At 45.4% G+C, this 25,337-nt stretch overlaps 1 protein-coding gene across 1 annotated transcript in view; it reads left to right on the top strand.

Annotated features, from left to right (window-relative positions):
• The first annotated feature begins 9,046 nt into the window (after positions 1-9,046).
• HIKESHI (heat shock protein nuclear import factor hikeshi) overlaps positions 9,047-25,337 on the top strand; it is a 33,640-nt gene continuing 17,349 nt past the window's right edge. Inside the window, exons 1-2 of the mRNA XM_073612947.1 lie at positions 9,047-9,232; positions 14,961-15,198. Coding sequence (XP_073469048.1) covers positions 9,203-9,232; positions 14,961-15,198 — 268 coding nt within the window. The 5' untranslated portion in view covers positions 9,047-9,202. The remainder of the gene's footprint in view (positions 9,233-14,960; positions 15,199-25,337) is intronic.

The raw sequence follows: 25,337 nt of genomic DNA, 5'->3' as shown, positions 1-25,337 counted from the left end.
TTCTAAGTCGGAGCGACTTGCGTCGCTCCCCTTAGAACGGTTCCATTGTACTGAACGGGACGCTACTTGTCAGGCGACCTAGGTCGCCTGACAAGTCGTCCCAGTGTGAACCGAGGCTCACTCATTTCTTGAGACACTAACAAGCCAGGAAAGTACAAATACCCCCCAAATGACCCCTTTTTGGAAAGTAGACAGTCCAATGTATTTTCTAAGAGGCATGGTGAGTTTTTTTAAGCTGTAATTTTTTCCCACAATTCTTGGGAAAATTAGGATTTTTTTTTTTTTTTTTTTTTTTTACACAAACTGGTCATATTAACAGGTTATTTCTCTCACACAGCATATGCTTAATTGCAACTACACCCCAAAATACATTCTGCTACTCCTGAGTATAGCGATACCACATGTGTGAGACTTTTACAACTGCACGACCATGAATCCACACTGGCCTTTTGGTGGTAGAAGTCAGATTGACCTTACATCCCCGCTGATGGGGAACAGGACCACCATCCAGCTGTTTTTGACGGACAGGATCAGATCGCATGGCGGCGGGTGTCAGTAGACATATGTCCACTGACACCCGCCGCTCCATAGAAGAGACTGGGGAGTCCAATCAGGTCTGCCTGAAAAATTGACAGGTGGACCTGATTGGATATCCCGTGTGAAAGGGACCTAAAAGAAAAGTTCTCTCTTCGTAATATGTTGCACCCATAATCAGTGTGTAACATGTTACCAAAGAGCACTTGTCCGCACTCCCCCGATCCCTCATTGTAGGAGCAGGCGGGGGATCCTCTCCCCGCACCCATTGTCACCATTTAAAAACATTGCGGCCGTGTGAGGCTCCACCCTCATGGCTGCGTCATTCATTCACAGTTTCCTGTGAAATAATGAACTACAAGTACCGTCTGCCCCTTGCAACAAACTGCTTGTAGTTCTCAATGAACTGTGAGGGTGCTGTTGAGGGCTCTCGTAGTTCATTGATTCTTGCTGCAGTTCAGTGACAGCCTGTATGGGAGAGAGTCTGCAGGATCCTGATATTGCTGAATTAACCACTTCAGTCCCGGAAGGATTTACCCACTTCCTGACACTTCACTTCCTGACATTTTTTGCGATACGGCACTGCGTCGCTTTAACTGACAATTGCGCGGTCGTGCGACGTTGTACCCAAACAAAATTGATGTCCCTTTTTTTTCCCCACAAATAGAGCTTTCTTTTGGTATTATTTGATCATCTCTGTGTTTTTTTTTTTTTTTTTGTGCTATATATAAAAAAAGCAACAATTTTGAAAAAAAACAAAAAACAAATTGTTTACTTTCTGCTAAAAAACTTTTTAAAAAAAAAATGTATTCATCATTTTAGGCCGATATGTATTCTGCTACATATTTTTGGTAAAAAAAAAATCCCAATAAGCGTATATTGATTGGTTTGTGCAAAAGTTATAGCGTCTACAAAATGGGGGATAGATTTATGGCATTTTATTTATTTTTTATTTTTTACTAGTAATGGCTGTGATCAGCGATTTTTAGTAGGACTGCGACATTGCAGTGGACAGATCGGACACCTAACTGACGTTTTTGACACTTTTTTGGGAACCAGTGATATTATTACAGTAATCGGTGCTAAAAATATGCACGGTCACTGTACTGACACTGGCAGGGAAGGGGTTAACACCAGGGGCAATCAAGGGGTAGATATGTTCCCTGCAGGTGTGTTCTAACTGTATGGAGGACTGTGTGACTCCATTCCCTACTGCAGTAGGGTGCAGTCTGGTGCATGATTCCCAGTTCGGCTCCCCGAACTTTATTTGAAGTGTAAAGAACGTAAACTTCCTTCACAGCAATGTACAGCAGTGCGATGCGCTGTCTCGCTGTATGTGGCTGTGCAATTCGACAGCATGTCTGCATTTCATCAGTGCAGCCCTAGAAACATTTCTTCTGTGTCCCTGCGGTGACAGACATTTTACCACGCAGTAAAACGCCTGTCACCGCATATAGTGGGAATTAGCCCTTTTACTACAGATCTGCATTCATTCTCAGGATCTTGACTCAAAGTATTGAACCCAAAGAAGATAGCGTGGCAGCCAGCCAACATAGCCTTTTCAAAAGGAGGTCAGCAATGGTAGCATTCAGGTTTTTATTAGTACAGTGTTTTTTTTTTTTTTGTTTTTGTTTTTAAGTTAAAGGGTAACTGCAGTCTGCTCACATAATTTGTAATAAAAACATATTTGCCATTCTCCAACCACTTTTCATATTATTTTATATATACTGTGATTCTGTAGTTCCCAAATATGCTGCAGAAATCTCCCTCCACTGAGTCTGGCTGCAGCCATTTTAACTGTGGGCAGCTGAAGCTGCTGCCTGTTCACTTCCTGGATTTACACAGACACACAGAGGCACACCTCCAGCTCTGCAGCCCTGCAGCTTTCATTGTCCCTCTTATGACTCACCCCCCCCCCTTTCCTGGCAAACTCTTATGCCCCTACACACGGTCGGACTTTGTTCGGACATTCCGACAACAAAATCCTAGGATTTTTTCCGACGGATGTTGGCTCAAACTTGTCTTGCATACACACGGTCACACAAAGTTGTCGGAAAATCCGATCATTCTGAACGCGGTGACGTAAAACACGTATGTCGGGACTATAAACGGGGCAGTGGCCAATAGCTTTCATCTCTTTATTCTGAGCATGCGTGGCACTTTGTCCGTCGGATTTGTGTACACACGATCGGAATTTCCGACAACGGATTTTGTTGTCGGAAAATTTTATATCCTGCTCTCAAACTTTGTGTGTCGGAAAATCCGATGGAAAATATCCGATGGAGCTTACACACGGTCGGAATTTCCGACAACACGCTCCGATCGGACATTTTCGATCGGAAAATCCGACCGTGTGTACGGGGCATTACAAGTGTGATAGTGAGAGCTGTGTATGATGTCATAAGCCTAGGCTAATGACCAGACAAGAAACAGGAAGTGGGCTGTATACGGTATTTACTGGCAGAAATTTTTTTTTTTACTATGCAAATTTAAAACCACAAATGCAGAAAATGTAATAGATGGAAAGTTGAAAAAAATATCTGAAGGTACGCTTTAATCTGTTTGCCATTTTAAACAGTAGGGCATTTTCAGACAGGAAGTAAGCATACTGCCCTCTGAAAACTGATCTGCGGCGGATCGTATTTCAGATTGGTGGTACAGCAGCGTCTGCCGTGCATTTTGGAGATGCTACAGCCACCACTTGACACCTGCTTTGTTTAGCATGATGTGGTCAGAGCCACAAAATAAATGTCAACACTTCAAAAAGTAATTTCTTGCAAAAGAAGCAGCATTATAGTCCCCTCCCCTGTGGGCCACGCCCCCTCTCTTTGTTCTATTAAAGCACTGAAGCTGCCACCAGACTCTTCAGCATTCAAAACTTTGGGAGTGTTGGATACCTGGTGTCCCCCACCACACACACCGTGGTCTCATCCACTGACCTCTGCTGTACGTTACTACCATGTCCTGTAGGGATATAGTGGCTGGATAGAACCATCGCATGTGGCAGGGGACACGGGTATCAAACATTGCCTGGGTACTAAATGCTGATGATTCTGATGGAGGCTGAACTGCTTTACCAGAGCAAAGATGGGACATGGTCCACAGGAGAGATGAGTATAATACCTCTTCTTTTACAGAACACTAATTTGGGTTTTTTGGGGTTCGATAAAGAGCAAGATGCTAAATGTGAGCTGAATGGGAACACAAAGGGTATGTAAAACAGCAAAAAGGCATGGTGCATCTGTGTAAGCCCAACGCGTTTCGTGGATTGGTTCCACTCTTCAGGGGCAGATGCATCATTATTCTATAAAAAGGCATAAAAATATACATATATACATTAATGTAGTCTGGTAATAAACTCAAACATTTGGAAATAAAAATGGATAAAGGTAAGGTAGAATACCCATCTCTTTGGATACTCACATGTCAACTGTATATGGAGCGCGTGAAGCTAGAAAGCAAGAGCTGTTTGAAAATGTCTGTCCAGGGAGGTGTGGTAACCTTGGGGCCCGTGGGGGAACGGGGAGCATTATGTGATCCCCAAAGGAAAATGATCCAAACAGTGGTAGGTATGGGCTCCATTCTGTGGATTGAAGTAAATTGTATATAACAGTAAGGCCTGCTTCACACCTATGCATTTTTTTGTGCGTTTTCAGTTCTGCAGAAACACACTACAGTCCATTTAACATGGTTTCCTATGGGTCACGTTCACATCTGTGCATTTTATGAAGAGGGCCAGGGACCTTTATACCTAATAATACTGGAGACACCCATGGTCCAAAGGAAAAGTGCAGAGTGCACAGGGCAGCACACTGCGATTTTTAAACACACAGTTTTCCGTGCGATTCTGTTGCACGAATCCTGGGAGAATCACATCGCGTTTTTGGGGTGCCATTATTCTTTAAACAAACGTGCGCTGTGTGTTCTGCAGCGATTTGGAATCGTGGGCAGAACCGCGGCAAGATCTGAAAAAGGCCTGAGAGTGTGTTTAGCATTATTTATTCACTGAACGCTGTGGATTATGGACTTATTTATAGATATGTGCAATTCGTTTTGTTCCGAGTTCGTTCTTAACAAATCTCGACAAATTCGTTAATTCAGAAATAACCAAATTAACGAAAACCTGCTTAACTAACTTTTTTTGTAAATTTGAAAATGTGGTAATTCTTAAATAATCGGGAATTTCGAAAACCCGAAAATTTGAAAATCTGAAATAGGACCTAACTAATAATAACTTAACTATTACTAGCTATTGAATTATAGTTATTGGAATCTCCTTTCAAATTTGGCTGCTAGTGAACATAACGAATACAAATTTATTGGAAGTTACGAATTATCCGAAATAATGAATGCCGTATCTAAACGAATGCAACATAATGAATTAATAATAATAAATTACAATAGTAATAAAAAACATTTTACTGTTAATATTATTATTATTTATTATTAATTTGTTCCATTCCATTTGTTTAGAATTTGTTATTTCGGATAATTTGTAACTTCAGATAAATTCGTATTTGTTACGTTCACTAACAGCCAAATTTGAAAGGAAATTCCAATACCTATAATTTAATAGTTAGTAATAGTTAAGTTATTATTAGTTAGTTATTACAGATTTTCGAAATTTTCAGGTTTTCGAATTTCGGAATTTCCGTTTTTTTTCAAATTTTCGCTTTATTCCCAATTTCTGTTTTTTTTTCCGAATTTCCAATTTTTTCCAATTATTTTTTTTTTCGGATGGAGTGGAGAGAAAGAGTAGACCCCCTGTCAGGTTTTTATTGCCTTCTGTGCCCCCGTTAGGGAGATTCTCTGTCTATTTGTCCTGTTTACTATTATTATCAACAGTGAAAGTAAAGGAAAATCCCAAATTTTGGGTTGTCCCCAGAAAAGTAATAGAGGGGAAATCTTCCAATGGGGACACTATTTCTGGTGACAGCCAGGGACTTCCTCTCGCTTCCTGTTTTGGCTATGGAACAGAAAGTTAAGGGAAATGTCCGAAACACCCTTACTCTATCGAAAATAAAAAAATAACACTAGCTGACCGCCCTATACAGTGCCTTAAAAAAGTAGTCATACCCCTTGAAATTTTCCACATTTTGTCATGTTGCAACCAAAAACGTAAATGTATTTTATTGGGATTTTATGTGATAGAACAACACAAAGTGGCACATCATTGTGAAGTGGAAGGAAAACTATAAATGGTTTTCAAATTTTTTTACAAATAAATATGTGAAAAGTGTGGGGTACATTTGTATTCAGCCCCCCTGAGTCAATACTTTGTAGAACCTCCTTTCACTGCAATTACAGCTGCAAGTCTTTTTGGGGATGTCTCTACCAGCTTTGCACATCTAGAGAGGGACATTTTTGCCTTCTTTTCAAAATAGCTCAAAGTTCTGTCAGATTGGATGGAGAGCGTCTGTGAACAGCAATTTTCAAGTCTTGCCACAGATTCTCAATTGGATTTAGGTCTGGACTTTGACTGAGCCATTCTAACACATGAATATGCTTTGATCTAAACCATTTCATTGTAGCTCTGGCTGTATGTTTAGGGTCGTTGTCCTGCTGGAAGTTGAACCTCCGCCCCAGTCTCAAGTCTTTTGCAGACTCTAATGCCGAGTACACACGATTGGATTTTCCGACGGGAAATGTTGGATGTAAGCTTGTTGGCGGAAAGTCCGACCGTGTGTGTGCTCCATTGGACATTTGTTGTCGGACTTTCCGCCAACAAATGTTGGCTAGCATGCTCTCAAATTTTCCGCCAACAAATGTGTATTGTCGGACTTTCCGATCGTGTGTACACAAGTCAGTCGGACAAAAGTCCAAAGTACAACACGCATGCTCGGAATCAAGGACGAGCCGGAAGCTGGTAATGGAGATAACACATGACTATTGAACTTCCTTTTTATCGGCTCGCCGTACGTCTTGTACGTGACTACGTTCATAATTGTTGGCCAACATTTGTGTGACCGTGTGTATGCAAGACAAGTTGGAGCCAACAACCTTCAAACAAAATGCCACGGTTTTGTTGTTGGAAAGTCCGATACAGGTTTTCTTCTAAGATTGCCCTGTATTTGTCTCCATCCATCTTCCCATCAACTCTGACCAGCTTCCCTGTCCCTGCTGAAGAAAAGCATCCCCACAACATGATGCTGCCACCACCATGTTTCACGGTGATGTGTAGTGTTAGTTTTCTCCCACACATAGCATTTTGGTTTTAGGCTAAAAAGTTCAATTTTGGTCTCATCTGGCCAGATTACCTTCTTCCACATGTTTGCTGTGTTCCCCACATGACTTCTCGTAAGCTGCAAACGGGACTTCTTATGGCTTACCTTCAACAATGACTTTCTTCTTGTCACTCTTCCATAAAGGCCAGATTTGTGGAGTGTACGACTAATAGTTGTCCTGTGGACAGATTCTCCCACCTGAGCTGTGGATCTCTGCAGCTCCTCCAGTGTTACCATGGGCCTCTTGGCTGCTTCTCTGATTATTGCTCTCCTTGCCCGGCCTGTCAGTTTAGGTGGACGGCCATGTCTTGGTAGGTTTGCAGTTATGCCATATTCTTTCCATTTTCAGATGATGGATTGAACAGTGCTCCGTGAGATGTTCAAAGCTTGGAATATTTTTTATAACCTAACCCAGCTTTATACTTCTCCACAACTTTATCCCTGACCTGTCTGGTGTGTTCCTTGGCCTTCATGATGCTGTTTGTTCACTAACGTTCTCTAACAAACCTCTGAGGGCTTCACAGAACAGCTATATTTATACTGAGATGAAATTACACACAGGTGGACTCTATTTACTAATTAGGTGTCTTCTGAAGGCAATTGGTTCCACTAGATTTTAGTTAGGGGTATCAGAGTAAATTGAGCTGAATACAAATGCACACCACACTTTTCACATATTTATTTGTAAAATATTTGGAAAATTTTTGGCATTTTTCTTCCACTTCACAATTATGTGCCACTTTGTGTTGGTCTATCACATAAAATCCTAATAAAATACATTTACATTCTTGGTTGTAACATGATAAAATGTGGAAAATTGCAAGGGGTATGAATACTTTTTCAAGGCACTGTAGCCTTTTTACTGCTACAGGGCAGCAGCTGTGCGAAGGATCACGAGTATATATATATATATATATATATATATATATATAATTTTTTTTTTCTTTTAATTAGGGTTGCACCAATACTAGTACCGATACAGAGCATTTGCATGAGTACTTATACTCGTGCAAATGCTCTGATGCTTAATCCAATACCTGGGCAGTGAGGGGTGATCAGTGTGGCATTGGGGGCAGTTACAAGCACCGATCTCCCTGTATAGATTTCAATAAAGCAGCTGAAAGCCGCGGGAGGGAGAGGAGGAGGAGAAGCGGCTGTCAGCTGCTTTATTGAAATCTATACAGTGAGATTGGCGCATGTAACTGCCCCCACCGCCACACCGATCACCCCCGACTGTCCCCTGTGTCCTCCTCTGGTCCCCCTCCGTGCTCCTCCAAAAAGTGTAAATTAGTTTCCGGTTATCTGACGCAATATTGCAGTCCCTGATCGCTGCCATTACTAGTACAAAAAAAAAAAAAATGTTAAATTCCGGTATGTATCCCGTAGTTTGCAGACGTTATAACATTTACGTAAACTAATCAATGCTTATTGGGATTTTTTTTTACAAAAAATATGTAGAAAGCTCTATTTGTGGGGAAATAAGAGGATATCAAATTAATTTGCGTACAGCGTCACACGACCGCACAATTGTCAGTTAGACCCCTTTCACACTGAAGCGGTTTTTAGGCATTATAGCGCCTGAAAACCGCCTACCATTCCTTTCAGTGTGTCTTTTCACACTGGGGCGGTGCGCTTGGGGGACGTTACAAGCAGAATCTTTGGGGCGGGTTGGGAGCGCTGTATTTAGCGCTCTCTGCCCATTGAAATGAAAAGCGCTTCTGGAGCGCCGCAACACGGGTGCTTTTAACCCACTAAAAAGCGCCACTAAAACGGCCTGTGCTTTAGCACTAACTCGCCCCCGACCCCAGTGTGAGAGGGGTCCTAGAGCAACGCAGTGCCTTATTGCAAAAATGGGGTAAATCTTCTGGAGGTCATGTGGATAAAATATGTTCATATTTTGCACTTTGGAATCGTTTAACACGTGACTTCTCTCATGGTTCATTTGAGACTTTATGCACATAACAATGGTTTTATATATATATATATATATATATATTTTTTTTTTTTTTTTTTTTTTTTCTTATTAGGGAACCTAGCACTGCTTTTTCTTTTTTATATCTAAAATAAACCGAATGAGCTTCACTTCGCTGCTTTGACAAGACCCGTTCATCCATTCATAGCTGACAGGTGGCTCTTCCCTTTTCAAAGATGGCCGAATCCGTGCGGGGCACGTCGCCACCGGGGGAGCATGCGCAGAAAGAGGGCGGGGGACAGGAACGCAAGTGGCTCGCTCGCCTATTGGCCGCAGCGCTCCTGCCCGCTTCCATCATGGCGACGCCGGAATCAGGGAGTGGGCGGGGCACGCTTTGTTTTTTTTTTCTTTTGGTAGCCTAATCAGAAGGATTCTGGAAGTTTCTGGCCGGGATCGGGTGTGTTGAGTGAGGGTGAGGGGGAGAGGGAGCTGGCACACCCCGGGAGGAGGCACACAGGGCTGGGGAGCAGACATGTTCGGCTGCCTGGTGGCTGGCAGGCTGGTAAGTGACAGATGACAGCTGTGTGTGTAATGTGTCCTCTCCAGGGGGAGGGGGAGGGGTGGTACAAAACAATACAAGTCCTGGGGGAGGACAAACCTGACATCAGGTGCTGTGTTTGCTCTATGGTAACCTGCGCTTAACTGCACCAACTTGCGGTTTGATGACCGCAAAACCGCCACTAAGGACTCCATCACACTTTCTATGGCCTCTGAAGAGCGATCTGAGCACGGAGCATCTGACAGGCGGTGTGAGGAGGCATGTTGTATGCACACTGGCGTGCCGCAAACTGCGTGCCCAGCGCTTTCACAGCGACCTTGTTCACTTGATAATGGGCGAAGGAAAACAGGAAGGCCTTGGCACCCTCCGCAGCTAAAAGTGGGATCTGTGGGGGGGGGGGGAATCATTCAGAAGTTCACCCCTCCTTCTCCTTCCCCCGCCGCCACTTTGTGCATTCACAGTGGGGAACTGCCTGTGAAGCCGCAAGGGTTTCACTGCCGGGTTCCCTTACCCGGAATGGCGGCTGCCCCCCCCCGAGAGCCAATGGAAACATCAGCTGCGGTGCCGACATCGCTGGACCCCAGGACAGGTAAGTGTCCAATTATTAAAAGTCAGCAGCTGCAGTATGTGTAGCTGCTGACTTTTAATTTTTTGCTGGAGGGGGGGGAGCGGAACTCCGCCTTAGGCCCCTTTTACACTTGTGCGATTTTTGCTGCGACTTACTGCTATCGCTTGACAAATCATACTCCATGATTCCCAATGATAACCATTCATATCTGTGCAACTTCTGACTTTGATGCGAGTTGAGGTCTAGGTAGATCTCAAGTTTACACAGACTTTCCCTGAAATCGCGTCAAAATCTTGCGACTTTCAAGTCGCGGCCGTGTAAAAGGGGCCTTAAGGGCCAGTTCACACCACATGCAGTCCAGTGCGTTTTTCTTTTTCTGCATCAAACACGCATGGAAAGTAGGTTATATAGTTTCCAATGGCATAGTTCACACCAGTGCGGTCAGTTCCAGGGCTTTTCAGTCTCAGAAAAAAAAAAAAAAGTAGAACATGCTGCGTTTTTCCTGCACTGGACTGTACTGGAAAACGCAAAAAAAAAAGCACCGGAATGCACTTAAATGCACAGGACCACACATGTCCTTATTTAGCCACTTCAGCCCCCCAGAAGGATTTGCCGCCCTTATTGACCAGGCCGTTTTTTGCAATACGGCACTGCGTCACTTTAACTGAGAATTGCGCGGTCGTGCGGCGCTGTACCCAAACAAAATTGATGTCCTTTTTTTTCTCTCACAAATAGAGCTTTCTTTTTGGTGGTATTTGATCAAATCTGCGGTTTTTGTTTTTTGTGCTATAAACAGAGTGACAATTTTGAAAAAAAACTTTTATATATTATAGCAGCAACAAAAAAAAAAGTGTTTTTTTTTTTTTTCAAAATTCTCTCTCTCTCTCTCTCTCTCTCTCTCTCTCTCTCTGTCTCTGTCTCTGTCTCTGTCTCTGTCTCTGTCTCTGTCTGTCTCTCTCTCTCTCTCTGTCTCTGTCTCTGTCTCTGTCTCTGTCTCTGTCTGTCTCTCTCTCTCTCTCTCTCTCTCTCTCTCTCTCTCTCTCTCTATCTCTCTCTCTCTATCTCTCTCTCTATCTCTCTCTATCTCTCTATCTCTCTCTCTCTCTCTCTCTATCTCTCTCTATCTCTCTCTATCTCTCTCTATCTCTCTCTATCTCTCTCTATCTCTCTCTCTATATATATATATATATATATATATATATCCACACGTCTATTCATCAGTTAGTTTAAGCCAATATGTATTTTTCTACATAATTTTTGGTAAATAAAATCGCAATAAGCGTATATTGATTGGTTTGCGCAAAAGTTATTGCGTCTACAAACTACGGGGTAGATTTTGGGACTTTTATTTATTGACACTGTCTGGAAGGGTCACTAATGGACACTGATGCCACTAGTGACACTAATACAGTGATCAGTGATAATACTGTTGGACTTGATGGACTTGTGTCTTTTTTTCAACCTCCCCTACTATGTAACTATGTAACTGTACACTGATACTGTACTAATAACACTGGCTGGGAAGGGGTTTACATCTAGGGGCAATCAAGGGGTTAACTGTGTGCCTAACAATGTGTAATGCTTTGCAGGGAGAAGAAACGGCCAGATCACTGTCCCTATGCACACAGAGTTCTGTGTTCTTGTAAACACAGAACTTTGTGTGTGATTGGACACAGCTGATCAACAGATTTCTGTCAAAAATCATTGGCTGAAATCTGCTGCCAAACTCGTGTTGTGTCCAATCACAGCACGGGTCTGCATGGGGCGTGCATGCGCACCGCCGAACACTGAAGAAAAAGCCAATGTACAGGTAGGCAATTGTACTTGCACCTGCCGCCAGCTATTATTTACTGTGAGTGGCCTGCAGGTGGTTGTGTGCCGTTTTTCCTCCCTGCTTTGCGGGGAGAAGAAACAGCCAGATCGCTGTTCCCACGCACAGAGTTCTGTGTTAACACAGAACTCTGTCTTTGATTGGACACAGCTGAAATATGCTGCCAAACTCGTGCTGTGTCCAATCACACCCAGAAGACAGGAGGTGATGTACAGGTACGTTGTCTGGCCTGCCTGTGCCGCTCACCCGCAGTAAAACTACTATGGGCGGGCAGCAAGTAGTTCATCCCAACTCTGGGCGTCTGTAAAATGTTACCGTAAAGTGGACCCCCCCCCCCCCCCCAACCTCACTCCACACTGCATAGGTAAATGCTAATTTTGTCCAGGTGAATATGGATAAGTGTATTACTTGCCTTTTATTCCTCACTCCCACAGTCTTCTGTCACGCTGAAGGAACACAGAGGAAGTAATGTGCAGGTGGGGCCCTGGGGAATGTTGGTGGTCAGGCAGAGGGGGGCCCAGGCCTAAAGCTCTGTAAGGGGCCCGAACTTTCTGATGGCTGCCCTGCTCACACCTCTCCTGCAGCTGTGCCTCCCCCTTGTCTCTGCCCCCCACCTTGTGTCAGCAGTCGACAGCAGAGAGAACAGAACTCCTCCACCAGATCCTGTGCTTCTCAATGCAGTACCTCTTCATCTCTGCTTCCCCTGATCTCAGCATTTAGCTGACTCCAGCCCTCCTCTGGTCTTCCTCCAGACCCTGCACTTTCTGCTTCCCAGCTCTGCCCCCAGCTTCTTAGCAACAGCACAATGTAAGTGTGTGTGTGTGTGTGTGTGTGTGGGGGGGGGGTGCACTGTGATGTAAGTAATGATGGGGGACTCTTGACTTCTGATGGTGGGGGTGCTCTGGACGTCTAGTCTTACAAATGCAACTGGCCCTTTGAGGGAAGCCATAATTCTGATGTGGCCCATGATGAAATTGAGTTGGACACCCTTGCTCTATGGGGTTTAGGTGAGGTGAGTTTGCTGGCCAATGGAGCACAGTGATACCATGATCATTAAACCAGGTATTGGTACTTTTGGCAGTGTGGGCAGGTGCCAAGTCCTGCTGGAAAATGAAATCTGCATCTCCATAAAGCTGGTCAGCAGAGGGAAGCATGAAGTGCTCTAGAATTTCCTGGTAGACGGCTGCGCTGACTTTGGACTTGATAAAACACAGTGGACCAACACCAGCAGATGACATGGCTCCCCAAATCATCACTGACTGTGGAAACTTCACACTGGACCACATGCAACTTGGATTCTGTGTCTCTCCACTCTTCCTCCAGACTGTGGGACCTTGATTTCCAAATGATATGCAAAATTTGCTTTAATCCGAAAAAAGGACTTTGGACCACTGAGCAACAGTCCAGTCCTTTTTTTCTCCTTAGCCCAGGTAAGACGCTTCTGATGTTGTCTCTGGTTCAGGAGTGGCTTGACACAAGGAATGTGACGGTTGTAGCCCATGTCCTGGATACATCTGTGTGTGTGGTGGCTCTTGAAGCACTGACACCAGCTGTAGTCCACTCCTTGTGAATCTCACCCAAATTCTTGAATGGCCTTTGCTTCACAATCCTATCAAGGATGTGGTTATCCCTGTTACTTGTGCAACGCTATATCCTGGCCTAGGCCAACAAGGCCCAGGCCTAGGGCAGCACTTTGCAGGGGGGAAGCACGGAAAGAGTCCCCGCCGGCTTGCACTGTTAGTGTAGCACCAGTCTTATGGGGCGGACTGGGCTGAGAGGCAAGTTAGTCTAGCTCCCCCATTAAGCGGCTGCACTGCTTCCGGTATGCGGGCGGCCGGTGTTCCGCAACTGTGGGGGAGGGGGGCTCCACTTTTAATTTTGACTGTCCTATCATCCTGGACCACAAACCTTCCTCACTGTGCTATATGTTTTCTGCTGCACCATTGGCATGATTATATCTTCTTAGTCCTCTCCATAAAATTATCAGAAATTTGTGCTTAAAGTAGAACTATAGGCAACACTTTTTTTATTTATTTTTTTTCATTTTGGATAAAATAAGGGAGGGTTATAGCCCCTGTTTATTTTTTATTTTTTTTACCATCCCTGTCCCATTGCAGAGATTTCTCTTCACTTCCTGCCCCATATCCAAACAGGAAGTGAGAGGAAATCTGTGCAAATTAAGGGAATCCATTGCCCCCCAGGCCCTCAGAACTAGTGTCCCCACTCAAAAATTTCAGGGCGGGTCTTAAACAGCAAGGGGTGTGGCCTTGACAGAAAGGGGTGGGTCATATTTAAATTAGGGGGTGCAGGAGTTTAGTCAGGCCTAGGGCAGTACAAAACCTAAATACACTACTGTACTTGTGCACCTTTTTCTACCACGCTTTTTCCTTCCACTCAACTTTTCATTAATATGCTTGGATACAGCACTCTGTGAACAGCCAGCTTCTTTAGCAATGACCTTTTGTGACTTGCGCTCCTTGTGGAGGGTGTCAATGACTGTCTTCCCCATGATTGTGTAACCTACTGAACCAAACTGAGAGACCATTTAAAGCAGGGATCCTCAAACTACGGCCCTCCAGCTGTTGCAGAACTACACATCCCATGAGGCATTGTAAAACTCTGACATTCACAGACATGACTAGGCATGACGGGAATTGTAGTTCCTGAACACCTGGAGGGCCGCAGTTTGAAGACCCCTGATTTAAAGGCTCAGGAAACCTTTACAGGTGTTTTGCGTTAATTAGCTGATTAGAGTGGGACACCACGAGTCTACAATATTCAACTTTTTCACAAGGTTCTAGTTTTCTGAGATATTGAATTTTGGGTCTCTACAACAGTGGTTCTCAACTCCTGTCCTCAGGACCCACTAACAGGCCAGATTTTAAGTATTACCTTGGGGAGATGCAGACTAAAATACTGCAATCACTGAGCAGCAAATTATATCACCTGTGATGTATTTCAGTTATCTTGCAAACCTGGCCTCTTAGTGGGTCCTGAGGACAGGAGTTGAGAACCACTGCTCTACAAGCTGTAAGCCGTCATCAAAATTAAAAGAAAGAAATGCTTGAACTATATCACTCTGTGTGTAACACATTTATATAAAATATGAGTTTCTCTTTTTTGAATTGAATTACTGAAATAAATGACCTTTTTGGTGATATTCTAATGTTTTAGGATGCATCTGTATATGTTTCTTGTACACTATACACACAGTAGTGATGCAGGGTTACCAAAAGAGGGGCAAAACTTGATCTTCACCCGGCGACCACCTCTAGTGTGCAGATGACAGGTTCTCTTTTAACAATTTTTTTTTTTTCTTTTTTTGTCCTCAGGTGCAGACAGATGCCCAGCAAATAGCAGAGGATAAGTTTGTCTTTAACCTTCCAGACTATGAAAGCATTAACCACGTGGTGGTGTTCATGCTGGGGACCATCCCATTCCCGGAGAGGATGGGGGGCTCCGTCTACATCTCATATCCTGATCACAGCGGGATGCCCGTATGGCAGCTGCTTGGCTTTATTACCAATGAAAAGCCCAGTGCCATCTTCAAAATTTCTGGTTTAAAATCTGGTAAGAGATTATTGTAAAGATTAGGTTTGCTTAATTTTTTTTCCAATTTTAAACCCTTATGTACATTGAATGAGAAGTGTCCCTTGTGCTGGGTGGTTGCTCTGTTCATTGAGATGTCTGTTCCTCTGCCCCACTATACCCCGGGGCAGCTGTGATCTTCCAGTGCTTTGGGGATTATTATGAGCGCTAAACACTCATCAAAACCGCCCCCTTCTCCATTCATGGAAGCCCTACTATAGCTTCCGTCAATGAAACATGCTGTGTGATTGGAGGACGGGGCATATCAATGAAAGATCCACCTCCTACTAGATCTGCAATTCTGCCATGTAATGACTCTTCATGCATGTGATTCAGACAGAAAGTGCACCACATTCCTGTTCAAAACACGTGCAATTGTATGCAGTGCAATTTGAGCCCATTTGTTTTGTATGGTTTAATTTGCACTGCACCCACATGAAAAAGGTTCAGGCATTTATTTATTTTTTGCTACACCGGAATCGGTTTTCAGGAGTGTTTTCGGGTCCCTCGCTGGTGCTCCTGCCCCCTCCCGTCTGCTGAGTGCCCCCTCAGCAAGCGGCTCCCTATAGGGGGCACCTGAGCCGAGTCACAGCTCCCTGTGTCCATTCAGACATGAAGCCATGGCCCGGCCCTTTTCTCTCCTCATTGGCTCACTGACTTTGACAGCAGCGGGAGCCAATGGTGCCACACTGCTGTCTCAACCAATGAGGAGGGGAATCCCAGGCAGCTGAGTCTTTAGCAACATTGCTGGATCTAGATGGACCTCCAGTAAGTATTGGGGAGGCTGCTGCACACAGAAGGTTTTTAGAATGCATTAAGATAAAAAAAAACCTTCTGACTTTACAACCACTTTAATCAATTAAGTGCTGATGTACTTAAAGCGGAGTTCTGCAAAAAAAAAAAAAAAAAAAAAATTAAAAGTCAGCAGCTACAAATACTGCAGCTGCTGACTTTTAATAATTGGACACTTGCCTGTCCCAGGGTCCAGCGATGCGGGGGGGGGGAGCGAAGCCCTGCTCGTTTTCCCCCTCCTCTCTGTGGCGCCGGCATTGTAAGTGTGGGCCCTGGCTGTGGCTTCACAGCCGGGCACCCACTGCGCGAGCCGCGCGCCGTAACTGGCCCGGCAATCATCTGGGACCTGTGACGTGTCCCAGATGATTGCCGAGAGGGAGGGGGGAGAGGTGATCTTCCTTCCAGTGCCACGGTGCCCCGGGAGGAAGTGGGAGCTGGAACCCTCTAAAAAGAGGGTCCCAGCTCCCCCCCCCCAAAAAAATGACATGCCAAATGTGGCATGGGAGAGGGTCACCTCCCTTAAAGCGGAACTCCACTTTAATTGCCCCACAGTGTCTTTCTGCAGTGTTATGATGGGTTTTTTTTGCGGATTGTCCTTTATCCATTCATCACTTTGGCAGCTAAGCAACTGCACATCCTGCACCCGACAGCTCAGGAGGAGTTTGATTAATTTGGGGTAGTAGCACCTTTGTTTATGTTGTTTTTATGACTCCATAAAGATGGACTTTTTTTTGGAGTGCAGCTGTCCGAACTTCTGTTCAACACACACTTATGTGAGACCCCCTGTTCCTCCTGTTTAGCATGTCATAGCTGAGTTAGTCAGAACCACTAAGGCTCCATTCCCACTTGTGCAACCTGTCATGCGACTTTGGGCCCTAAAGTCTCATGACAAGTTGCAGCCCATGTTTTTGAAGGACAACCATTCAAATATGTGCAACTTTAAAAAAGGTTCCTGCACATAAGAATGTTATTCAATGCGACAGTTGTGCAACAGTTGTCCATTATCACTGGTCAAAGTCGCATCAAAGTTGCACTCCAAAGTCACACAAGTGTGAATGGAGCCTAAGGCGTCATTCCCACGAGGCGGATCCGCTGCCGCGGAGTCTGCCTTTGTCTGCCAGCTCAGTGGGAGATCTCTCCGTTGATCTCCACTGAGCCGGCGGGTGACAGGTCCCTCTCTGCTCACTGTGTGGGGAGGGGCTTGTCGAGCGCCGCTGGTTGCTATGGAGAGATCGGACGAAAACAGACAGCATGCCCGTTTTCATCAGATCTCACCCTATCCGCCAGCAACGGATGCGAACGTAGGGGCATCCGTCTGCTTTTAGCGGATCGGACCGGGTCGGATGTCAGCGGACATGTCACCGCTGACATCCGTCGCTCCATAAACTAACATGGAGCGCCCATTCAGGTCCGCCGAAAAAACTGACAGGCGGACCTGAACGGTCCGACAGTGTGAAAGGGGCCTAAAAGAAAAATGTGGTCTGGGGGTCCTAGTGGATGATAGGCTCAGCAATGGCATGCAATGCCAAGCTGCTGCTAATAAAGCAAACAGAATATTGGCATGCATTAAAAGGGGGATCAACTGCAGAGATAAAACGATAATTCTCCCGCTCTACAAGACTCTGGTCCGCCCGCACCTGGAGTATGCTGTCCAGTTCTGGGCACCAGTCCTCAGGAGGGACGTACTGGAAATGGAGCGAGTACAAAGAAGGGCAACAAAGCTAATAAAGGGTCTGGAGGATCTTAGTTATGAGGAAAGGTTGCGAGCACTGAACTTATTCTCTCTGGAGAAGAGACACTTGAGAGGGGATATGATTTCAATTTACAAATACTGTACTGGTGACCCCACAATAGGGATAAAACTTTTTTGCAGAAGAGAGTTTAATAAGACTCGTGGCCACTCATTACAATTAGAAGAAAAGAGGTTTAACCTTAAACTACGTAGAGGGTTCTTTACTGTAAGAGCGGCAAGGATGTGGAATTCCCTTCCACAGGCGGTGGTCTCAGCGGGGAGCATTGATAGCTTCAAGAAACTATTAGATAAGCACCTGAATGACCGCAATACACAGGGATATGTAATGTAATACTGACACATAATCACACACATAGGTTGGACTTGATGGACTTGTGTCTTTTTTCTCCCTTCGTCTTTCAGGACAGCACCTGGAGAGAGCGCAGCTCCACCCACTTTCCCAGGAAACACTGCAGTCAGTTTCTTTAAAGACCGGACACTTCCACCATGGCCTCAGTTGTAGTGTTTCCTCCGCCATGGTGGAAGCGCTGCAGGGAACCAGGGGTGTGCTGCGCTTTCTCCAGGTGGTGAAAGTAGGGGGCATACCGGATTGATGTTGTTTTTTCTCTCTAGAAGACAGCCCAGCATCCTCCCTGACGTGTGGGGGATTCTCCGGTGCCTCCTCCTCTTCATGCTCGGCGAGAGCCAGGCTGCGAGGGTCCCGCTCCTTCAGACCGGTGGCAGGGCTGTGGAATAGAGCGGCGTCTATTCTGCGGACCGCACGCCTTCCGGGTTCGGATGGCAAGCGTGTCATTTCCGACCGGGGGCGGGGCCTCGAGTGGCACGACGCGGCTTCCGGTTCCGGCCGCTGGAACGCAGGGGGAAGGGGCGGTCTCTACGGCTGATGTCATTTCCGGCCCTCACAGCGGTGAGCGGCCCGGGAAAATTAAATAAAAGTGCACGGACGCCGCTGTTTGTCCTGTCAGACAATGGAGGACGATCAGACGGCGGTGGCAGGAGCAGGAGCCACACCAATCAGCCAGGCTCAGGTAAGCAGGGGCATTGGTCACTGTTTTTACTCTATGGGCTTTTGTGATATTGATATATAAATTCCCTTCCCTAAAAAAAAAAAAAAAAAAAAAAAAAAAGAGGGGGGCCTGCAGATCACTTTGTCCTGAGTACTAAAGGAAGGATAAGTGATTGATTATTTTTTAAGGTGGATCTGTGGGGTGATTCACCGGCTGTGGAACAGGACATAGGGGTTAAAGGGTTAACTTCCTTGGTGGTGTTTTTTCTGTGTTCCTTTTTACAGCATGTAAACTATTTTGGTGAAATATGGTTCAGCAAATGTCTCTTTTTCCCTTGGGATATTGCAGAAGGCTAAAGAAAAGACCAAGCATGTCTTCCCTATTGTTAAAAGGAAATGTCCCTCTTGTAAGGGGTTACTGAGGGATTCCTGGACCAAGATATTATGCAAATCTTGTATTGCGGACATAGTTAAGGAGGAGACAGCTCCTGCTAGTCCTGCAACTCAGCAAAGCGAATTGCTGAGCTCTTTCAGGAAGGAACTGGCAGACACCTTTGAGTCCTTCAGGTCCTACCTGGATAGGCGTCCAACGGCGCATAGCAGTACGGTGCCACATTCTCAATCTTCTGTGTCAGCATCCAGAGGGGGCAGCGACTCAGAGGAGGAAGAAAGTAACATTTTACTAAATTCTGATGAGGAAGCGGAAGAAGTAAATGAAGCTTCTTCTCCTTCTTCTAGGTACAAACTATCCCTTGAGGAGGTAGATGATCTACTAAAGACAATACACACACAATACACACTACCCTTAACATCACAGAGGATAAGACTCAGCTATCCTTACACGATAGGATGTTTCAGGGCCTCGGGGAGGAAAACCACAGGGTTTTTCCTGTACATAAATTCTTATCAGAAACCATTAAGAGAGAGTGGAAGGATCCAGAGAGAGCCCCTTTCTTTTCTAAATCCCTCAAGCGGAGGTTTCCGTTTGATGAGGATAGCTCGCATATCTGGAACAAAAAACCAAGACTGGACGCAGCGTTTTCCCAGGTATCAAGGAATACTGACCTGGCGTTTGAGGACATGGGTATCCTTAAGGATACCATGGACAAAAAGGCAGACTCCCTATTAAGGAAGGCATGGGATTCATCTTTAGCAAATTTGAAACCTGCCATGGCCTCAACGGTGGTAGCCAGAAATCTGGAACACTGGCTGGAGCAGTTGAAAGCCCACATTGAGGCAGGGACGCCTCGTAAGGATCTGCTAGATACGCTCCCGGTGTTATCAAGGGCGGTAGGGTATATAGCAGATGCCTCAGCGGAGTCAATCAGGATGTCAGCTAGATCCACAGCTCTGATAAACTCAGCTCGCAGGGCTTTATGGGTCAAGACATGGACAGGGGATACTGCTTCAAAAACAAAATTATGTGGTTTACCCTTTGAGGGTGATCTAGTGTTTGGCCCTGGGCTGGAAGCTATACTTGACAGAACAGCTGACAAAAAGAAGACTTTCCCTATAAAGAAGAAGGTGATTCCGCAAGGCAACAAGAATTTTCGTGCTTTTCGGAAAACCCCAGAGACCAAAGAGGCAGGCTACAAAAGGCCTTGGAAATCTCAAAGAGGGAGGGGCAGGTCAGGAGTACTTTTTCGCCCCCCGACCACAAGCACAAAAACCCAGTGACGGTCATCCAACTGTGGGAGCAAGGCTACAGACCTTCTTTTTACAGTGGAAGACTATAACGAACAGCCAGTTCATCCTCAAGACCATTATGGAGGGTTACAGGCTGGAATTTTCTCAACCTCCTCTTGTGCGTTTTTACATAACCCAGGCTCCCCGAGACTCAGAAAAGTCACTAGCAATGACAGCTATCCTGAAAGACTTGATGCTACAAAAGGTGATCGTGAACGTGCCCCCCGGGGAGTTAGAACAGGGGTGCTATTCACACATATTTCTTGTGAAGAAGCCGTCGGGAAAATTCAGGCTCATCCTGAACCTGAAGATTCTAAACAAGACTATCAGGTACAAAAAATTCAAAATGGACACAATATTCTCAGTGAAGAGTCTCCTGACCCCAGGATGTTTTATGGCGTCCATAGACCTGAGAGATGCATACTTACATGTACCAGTAGCATCAACATCTCAGAAACACCTAAGGTTTGCGATAAAACTGGGGGAGGCTACCCTTCATCTCCAGTTCAGAGCTCTCCCTTTCGGGCTGTCATCCTCTCCGAGGATTTTTACAAAAATCCTGGCAGAGGCCTTAGCCCCACTCAGAGTAGAGGGGGTATCAGTCCTGCCCTATCTAGACGATCTACTAATTTTTGCCAAAACAAGGGACCTATTAGTGAGAGATCTAGAAAGGACAATGAGACACTTAGTAGGTCTAGGATGGATAATAAACGAGGAGAAATCAAACCTGATTCCATCACAGACCATACTATTCCTGGGCTACACGATAGATTCCATCCAGGAGAGAATTTTTCTCCCCGAGGGGAAGAGGGAGAAGCTTAAGGGGGCAGTAAAGAAGACGCAGACAAATATGCCAATCTCCATAAGAGCAGCTATGTCGGTCTTAGGGCTACTCACTGCGACTATTCCAGCAGTGCAGTGGGCACGTCTACATACAAGGGAGCTCCAGCAGACAATTTTAACGAGTTGGTCCTATGGAGAGTCCCTGGAAAAGTTAATAAGGATACCTGCGTGGGTTCAGAGGAAGCTCTGGTGGTGGAGAAATCGCTCAAACCTGAACAAGGGTCTGCTCTGGGGTTTTCCTTTGGAGAAAAGACTAACAACAGACGCAAGTTCCTGGGGTTGGGGCGCCCACCTGGACAAGCAGATGGCTCAGGGGAGTTGGACAGACTGGGAAGCCAGAAAGTCCTCCAATTGGAGAGAGCTAAGAGCTATTCTCCTGGGTCTATGGGCCTTCGAAAAAACAGTCCGGGGCCATCATGTTCAGGTTCTATCGGACAATGCCACAGCGGTGGCTTATATATCAAGGCAGGGAGGAACAAGGAGCAAGGCTCTGCTATCCTTGGCACTCCAGATTCTAGCCTGGGCAGAAAACAATCTAAACTCCATAACAGCGATACATCTGAAGGGAGATTTGAACCTTCTAGCAGACTTTCTGAGCAGAGAAAGAATACTGGAAGCAGAATGGAGTCTGAATACAGAAACTTTCCAAAAACTAACAGAAAGATGGGGAGTACCCCAGATAGATCTTTTTGCATCCCAAAAGAATGCAAAAGTAGAGGCCTTCTTCTCACTAAACAGACAGGATCAGGCAGAGGGATTGGATGCATTAGCGCAGCCATGGAACTTCCAGTTGTGCTACGCCTTTCCCCCCTTTCAGATGATCCCCTTGGTCTTAAGAAAGCTACAGAAAGAGAACACGAGTATGATTCTAGTGGCCCCTTTCTGGCCCAAACGGGCTTGGTTCGCAACAATACAGGGGATGGCGGTGGAACCTTATTGGGAGCTTCCGCTTCGGAAGGACCTCCTAACGCAGGGCCCCCTTCATCACCCAAATACCCAGCATCTCAGGTTGACAGGTTGGTTACTGAGGAGCAGATGTTAAAAAATAAGGGCCTTTCAGATAAGCTGGTCTCTACCCTGCTGAATAGTCGTAAGGAGGTAACCAGGGCCATCTACTTCAAAACGTGGAAGCGATTTAATAGCTGGTGTGCGACTAGGATACTTTCGCCACAGGAAATTGCTCCAGTACTAGAATTTCTCCATGAGGGAATGGAGATGGGGTTGGCAGCTAGCACCCTAAAGGTGCAGGTAGCTGCATTATCGGTTTTCCTTGAGAGACAATTATCTAGGGAGCCGCTTATTATTAGGTTTTTCAAGGCATTGGCCAGAGCTAGGCCAATACCTTTTAAGTTTTTTCCTAGATGGGACCTGTCTGTGGTTCTGCGGGGGCTAATCAAAGGGCCTTTTGAACCTCCAGAGGAAGCATCAATCAGGCTATGGTCGTTAAAAATAGTCCTGTTAGTAGCAGTAACTTCAGCTAGGAGAGTAAGTGAGTTACAAGCTCTTTCCATAAGAGAACCCTTTTGTTATATTTTTCCAGACCGGGTAGTGCTAAAAACTGACCCGGGTTTCTTGCCAAAGGTGGCATCAGCATTTCATAGGGCACAGGAGAGAATTCTCCCTACTTTTTGTCCTAACCCGTCCAGTGCTAAGGAGAGGTCTTTCCATTCCCTGGACGTAAGAAGGTGTTTATTACACTATATAGAGATAACAAAAGATTTTAGAAGATCAGATTCGCTCTTTGTTCTCTTCTCTGGTCCACGGAAGGGGTATAGAGCATCCAAAAGCACCATAGGTAGATGGCTCAGAATGGCCATCAGTGAAGCTTATAAAGCTTCAGGAGCAGAGCCCCCTAAGGGGGTAGTAGCCCATTCAACAAGGGCAGTAGCAACGTCCTGGGCAGATAGGGCAGGGGCTTCCCCGGGTCGGATCTGTAAAGCGGCCACGTGGACGAGTTTCTCCACCTTCACCCGCCACTACAGGTTGGACTTGCTATCAGCAGCGGAACAATCGTTTGGCAGGAAGGTCCTGCAGGCGGTGGTCCCACCCTAGAGTAAGTACTCTTTTATCATCTCCAGGTGCTGTCCTGAAAGACGAAGGGAGAAAACCCTAGTTAGACTTACCGGTAACGGTATTTCTACGAGTCTTTCAGGACAGCGCCGATGACCCGCCCTAAATTTTAACGTTATAAGATGTGTTATTGCTGTGTTCTGCTTATATAATTTCAGCATGGCTGGAGGTACTCTATGAACAACTGAGGCCATGGTGGAAGTGTCCGGTCTTTAAAGAAACTGACTGCAGTGTTTCCTGGGAAAGTGGGTGGAGCTGCGCTCTCTCCAGGTGCTGTCCTGAAAGACTCGTAGAAATACCGTTACCGGTAAGTCTAACTAGGGTTTTCAACCTCACCTACTATGTAACTATGGTCATACTTGTCAGCCTCCCAGAATGTCCACAGACACGGGTGGGGGGAGTTCTCTCCCCTTCACTCTATTGCCCCTTTTACACTTGTGCGACTTGTCATACGACTACGGAACATCAAAGTCGCATGACAAGTTATACCCCATGTTTTCTAATGATAACCATTCATATATGTGCAGCTTAAAATTGTAGCAACTTAAAAGTAGTTCATGCACTACTTTGGTCCAACTTTCATGCAACTTGAGGGCCATAGACTTGGATTCTAACCCTTGTTAAAGTGTTAACCCTCGAAAGTTGCATGAAAGTCGTACCTGAATGTTTTGCACGCGTCAGTGGGTCCAACTTTGCAGAAGAACAGTAAGTTGCATCCAAATTGCGCCTATCCAAAGTTGCATCAGAGTTGCACTCAAAAGTCGCATACAAGTGCGAATAGAGCCTTAAGGTGGATGTAAAGGTAAACCTATAATAAGACTTAGCTATAAGTACAGTAAATACAGTAAAAGTATTCATACCCCTTTAACATTTTCCACATTTTGTCATGTTAAAACCAAAAACGTAAATGTATTTTATTGGGATTATATGTGATGAACCAACACAAAGTGGCACATAATTGTGAAGTGGAAGGAAAATGATAAATGGGTTTTCTAAAATTTTTATAAATAAATATGTGAAAAGTGTGGTGTGCATTAGTATTCAGCCTCCTTTACTCTGATACCTCTAACTAAAATCTAGTGGAACCAATTGCCTTCAGAAGTCACCTAATTAGTAAATGGAGTCCACATGTGTGTAATTTAATCTCCGTATAAATACAGCTGTTCTGTGAAGCCCTCAGAGGTTTGTTAGAGAACCTTAGGGAACAAACAGAATCGTGAAGGCCAAGGAACACACCAGATAGGTCAGGGATAAAGTTGAGGAGAAATTTAAAGCAGGACTATGTTGTAAAAAAATATCCCAAGCTTTGAACATCTCACGGAGCACTGTTCAATCCATCATCTGAAAATGGAAAGAGTATGGCACAACTGCAAACCTACTGAGACATGGCCGTCCACCTGAACTGACAGGCCGGGCAAGGAGAGCATTAAAAGGATTGTAAAGCGTCGTTTTGTTTTTTTTTTTTGTTTAAATAACTAACATGTCATACTTACCTCCACTGTGCAGTTCATTTTGCACAGAGTGGCCCCGAACATCGTCTTCTGGGGTCCATCGGCGGTGCTCCTGGCTCCTCTCTGCATCGAGTGTCCACGTTGGAAAAGCGCTCTCCTACAGTGGACACCTGTGCGGGCGTGCTCCCGAGTCCTGCATCTGTGTCCATTCACGGAATGCCAGACTCGGCCCCGCCCCCCCGGTGCCGCGTCATTGGATTTGATTGACAGCAGTAGGAGCCAATGGCTGCGCTGCTATCAATCTATCCAATCAGGACACGAGACACCAGCTAGAGCTGGTCTGCTCGTTCCCAGCCAGCGAAGGGTCAGGTAAGTAAAACGGGGGCTCGGGGGGTGGGGGCATCAGCACCACAGGAGGTTTTTTTCACTTTAATTAAACCCCTTTAATCAGAGAAGCAGCCAAGAGGCCCATGGTAACTCTGGAGGAGCTGCAGAGATCCACAGCTCAGGTGGGAGAATC

The sequence above is a fragment of the Aquarana catesbeiana genome, linkage group LG02 (genome assembly GCF_042186555.1).
Source record: "Aquarana catesbeiana isolate 2022-GZ linkage group LG02, ASM4218655v1, whole genome shotgun sequence".
Taxonomy (NCBI): domain Eukaryota; kingdom Metazoa; phylum Chordata; class Amphibia; order Anura; family Ranidae; genus Aquarana; species Aquarana catesbeiana.
Note: the sequence above shows the minus strand (reverse complement) of the source record. Positions and strands in the feature narration are given on the sequence as shown.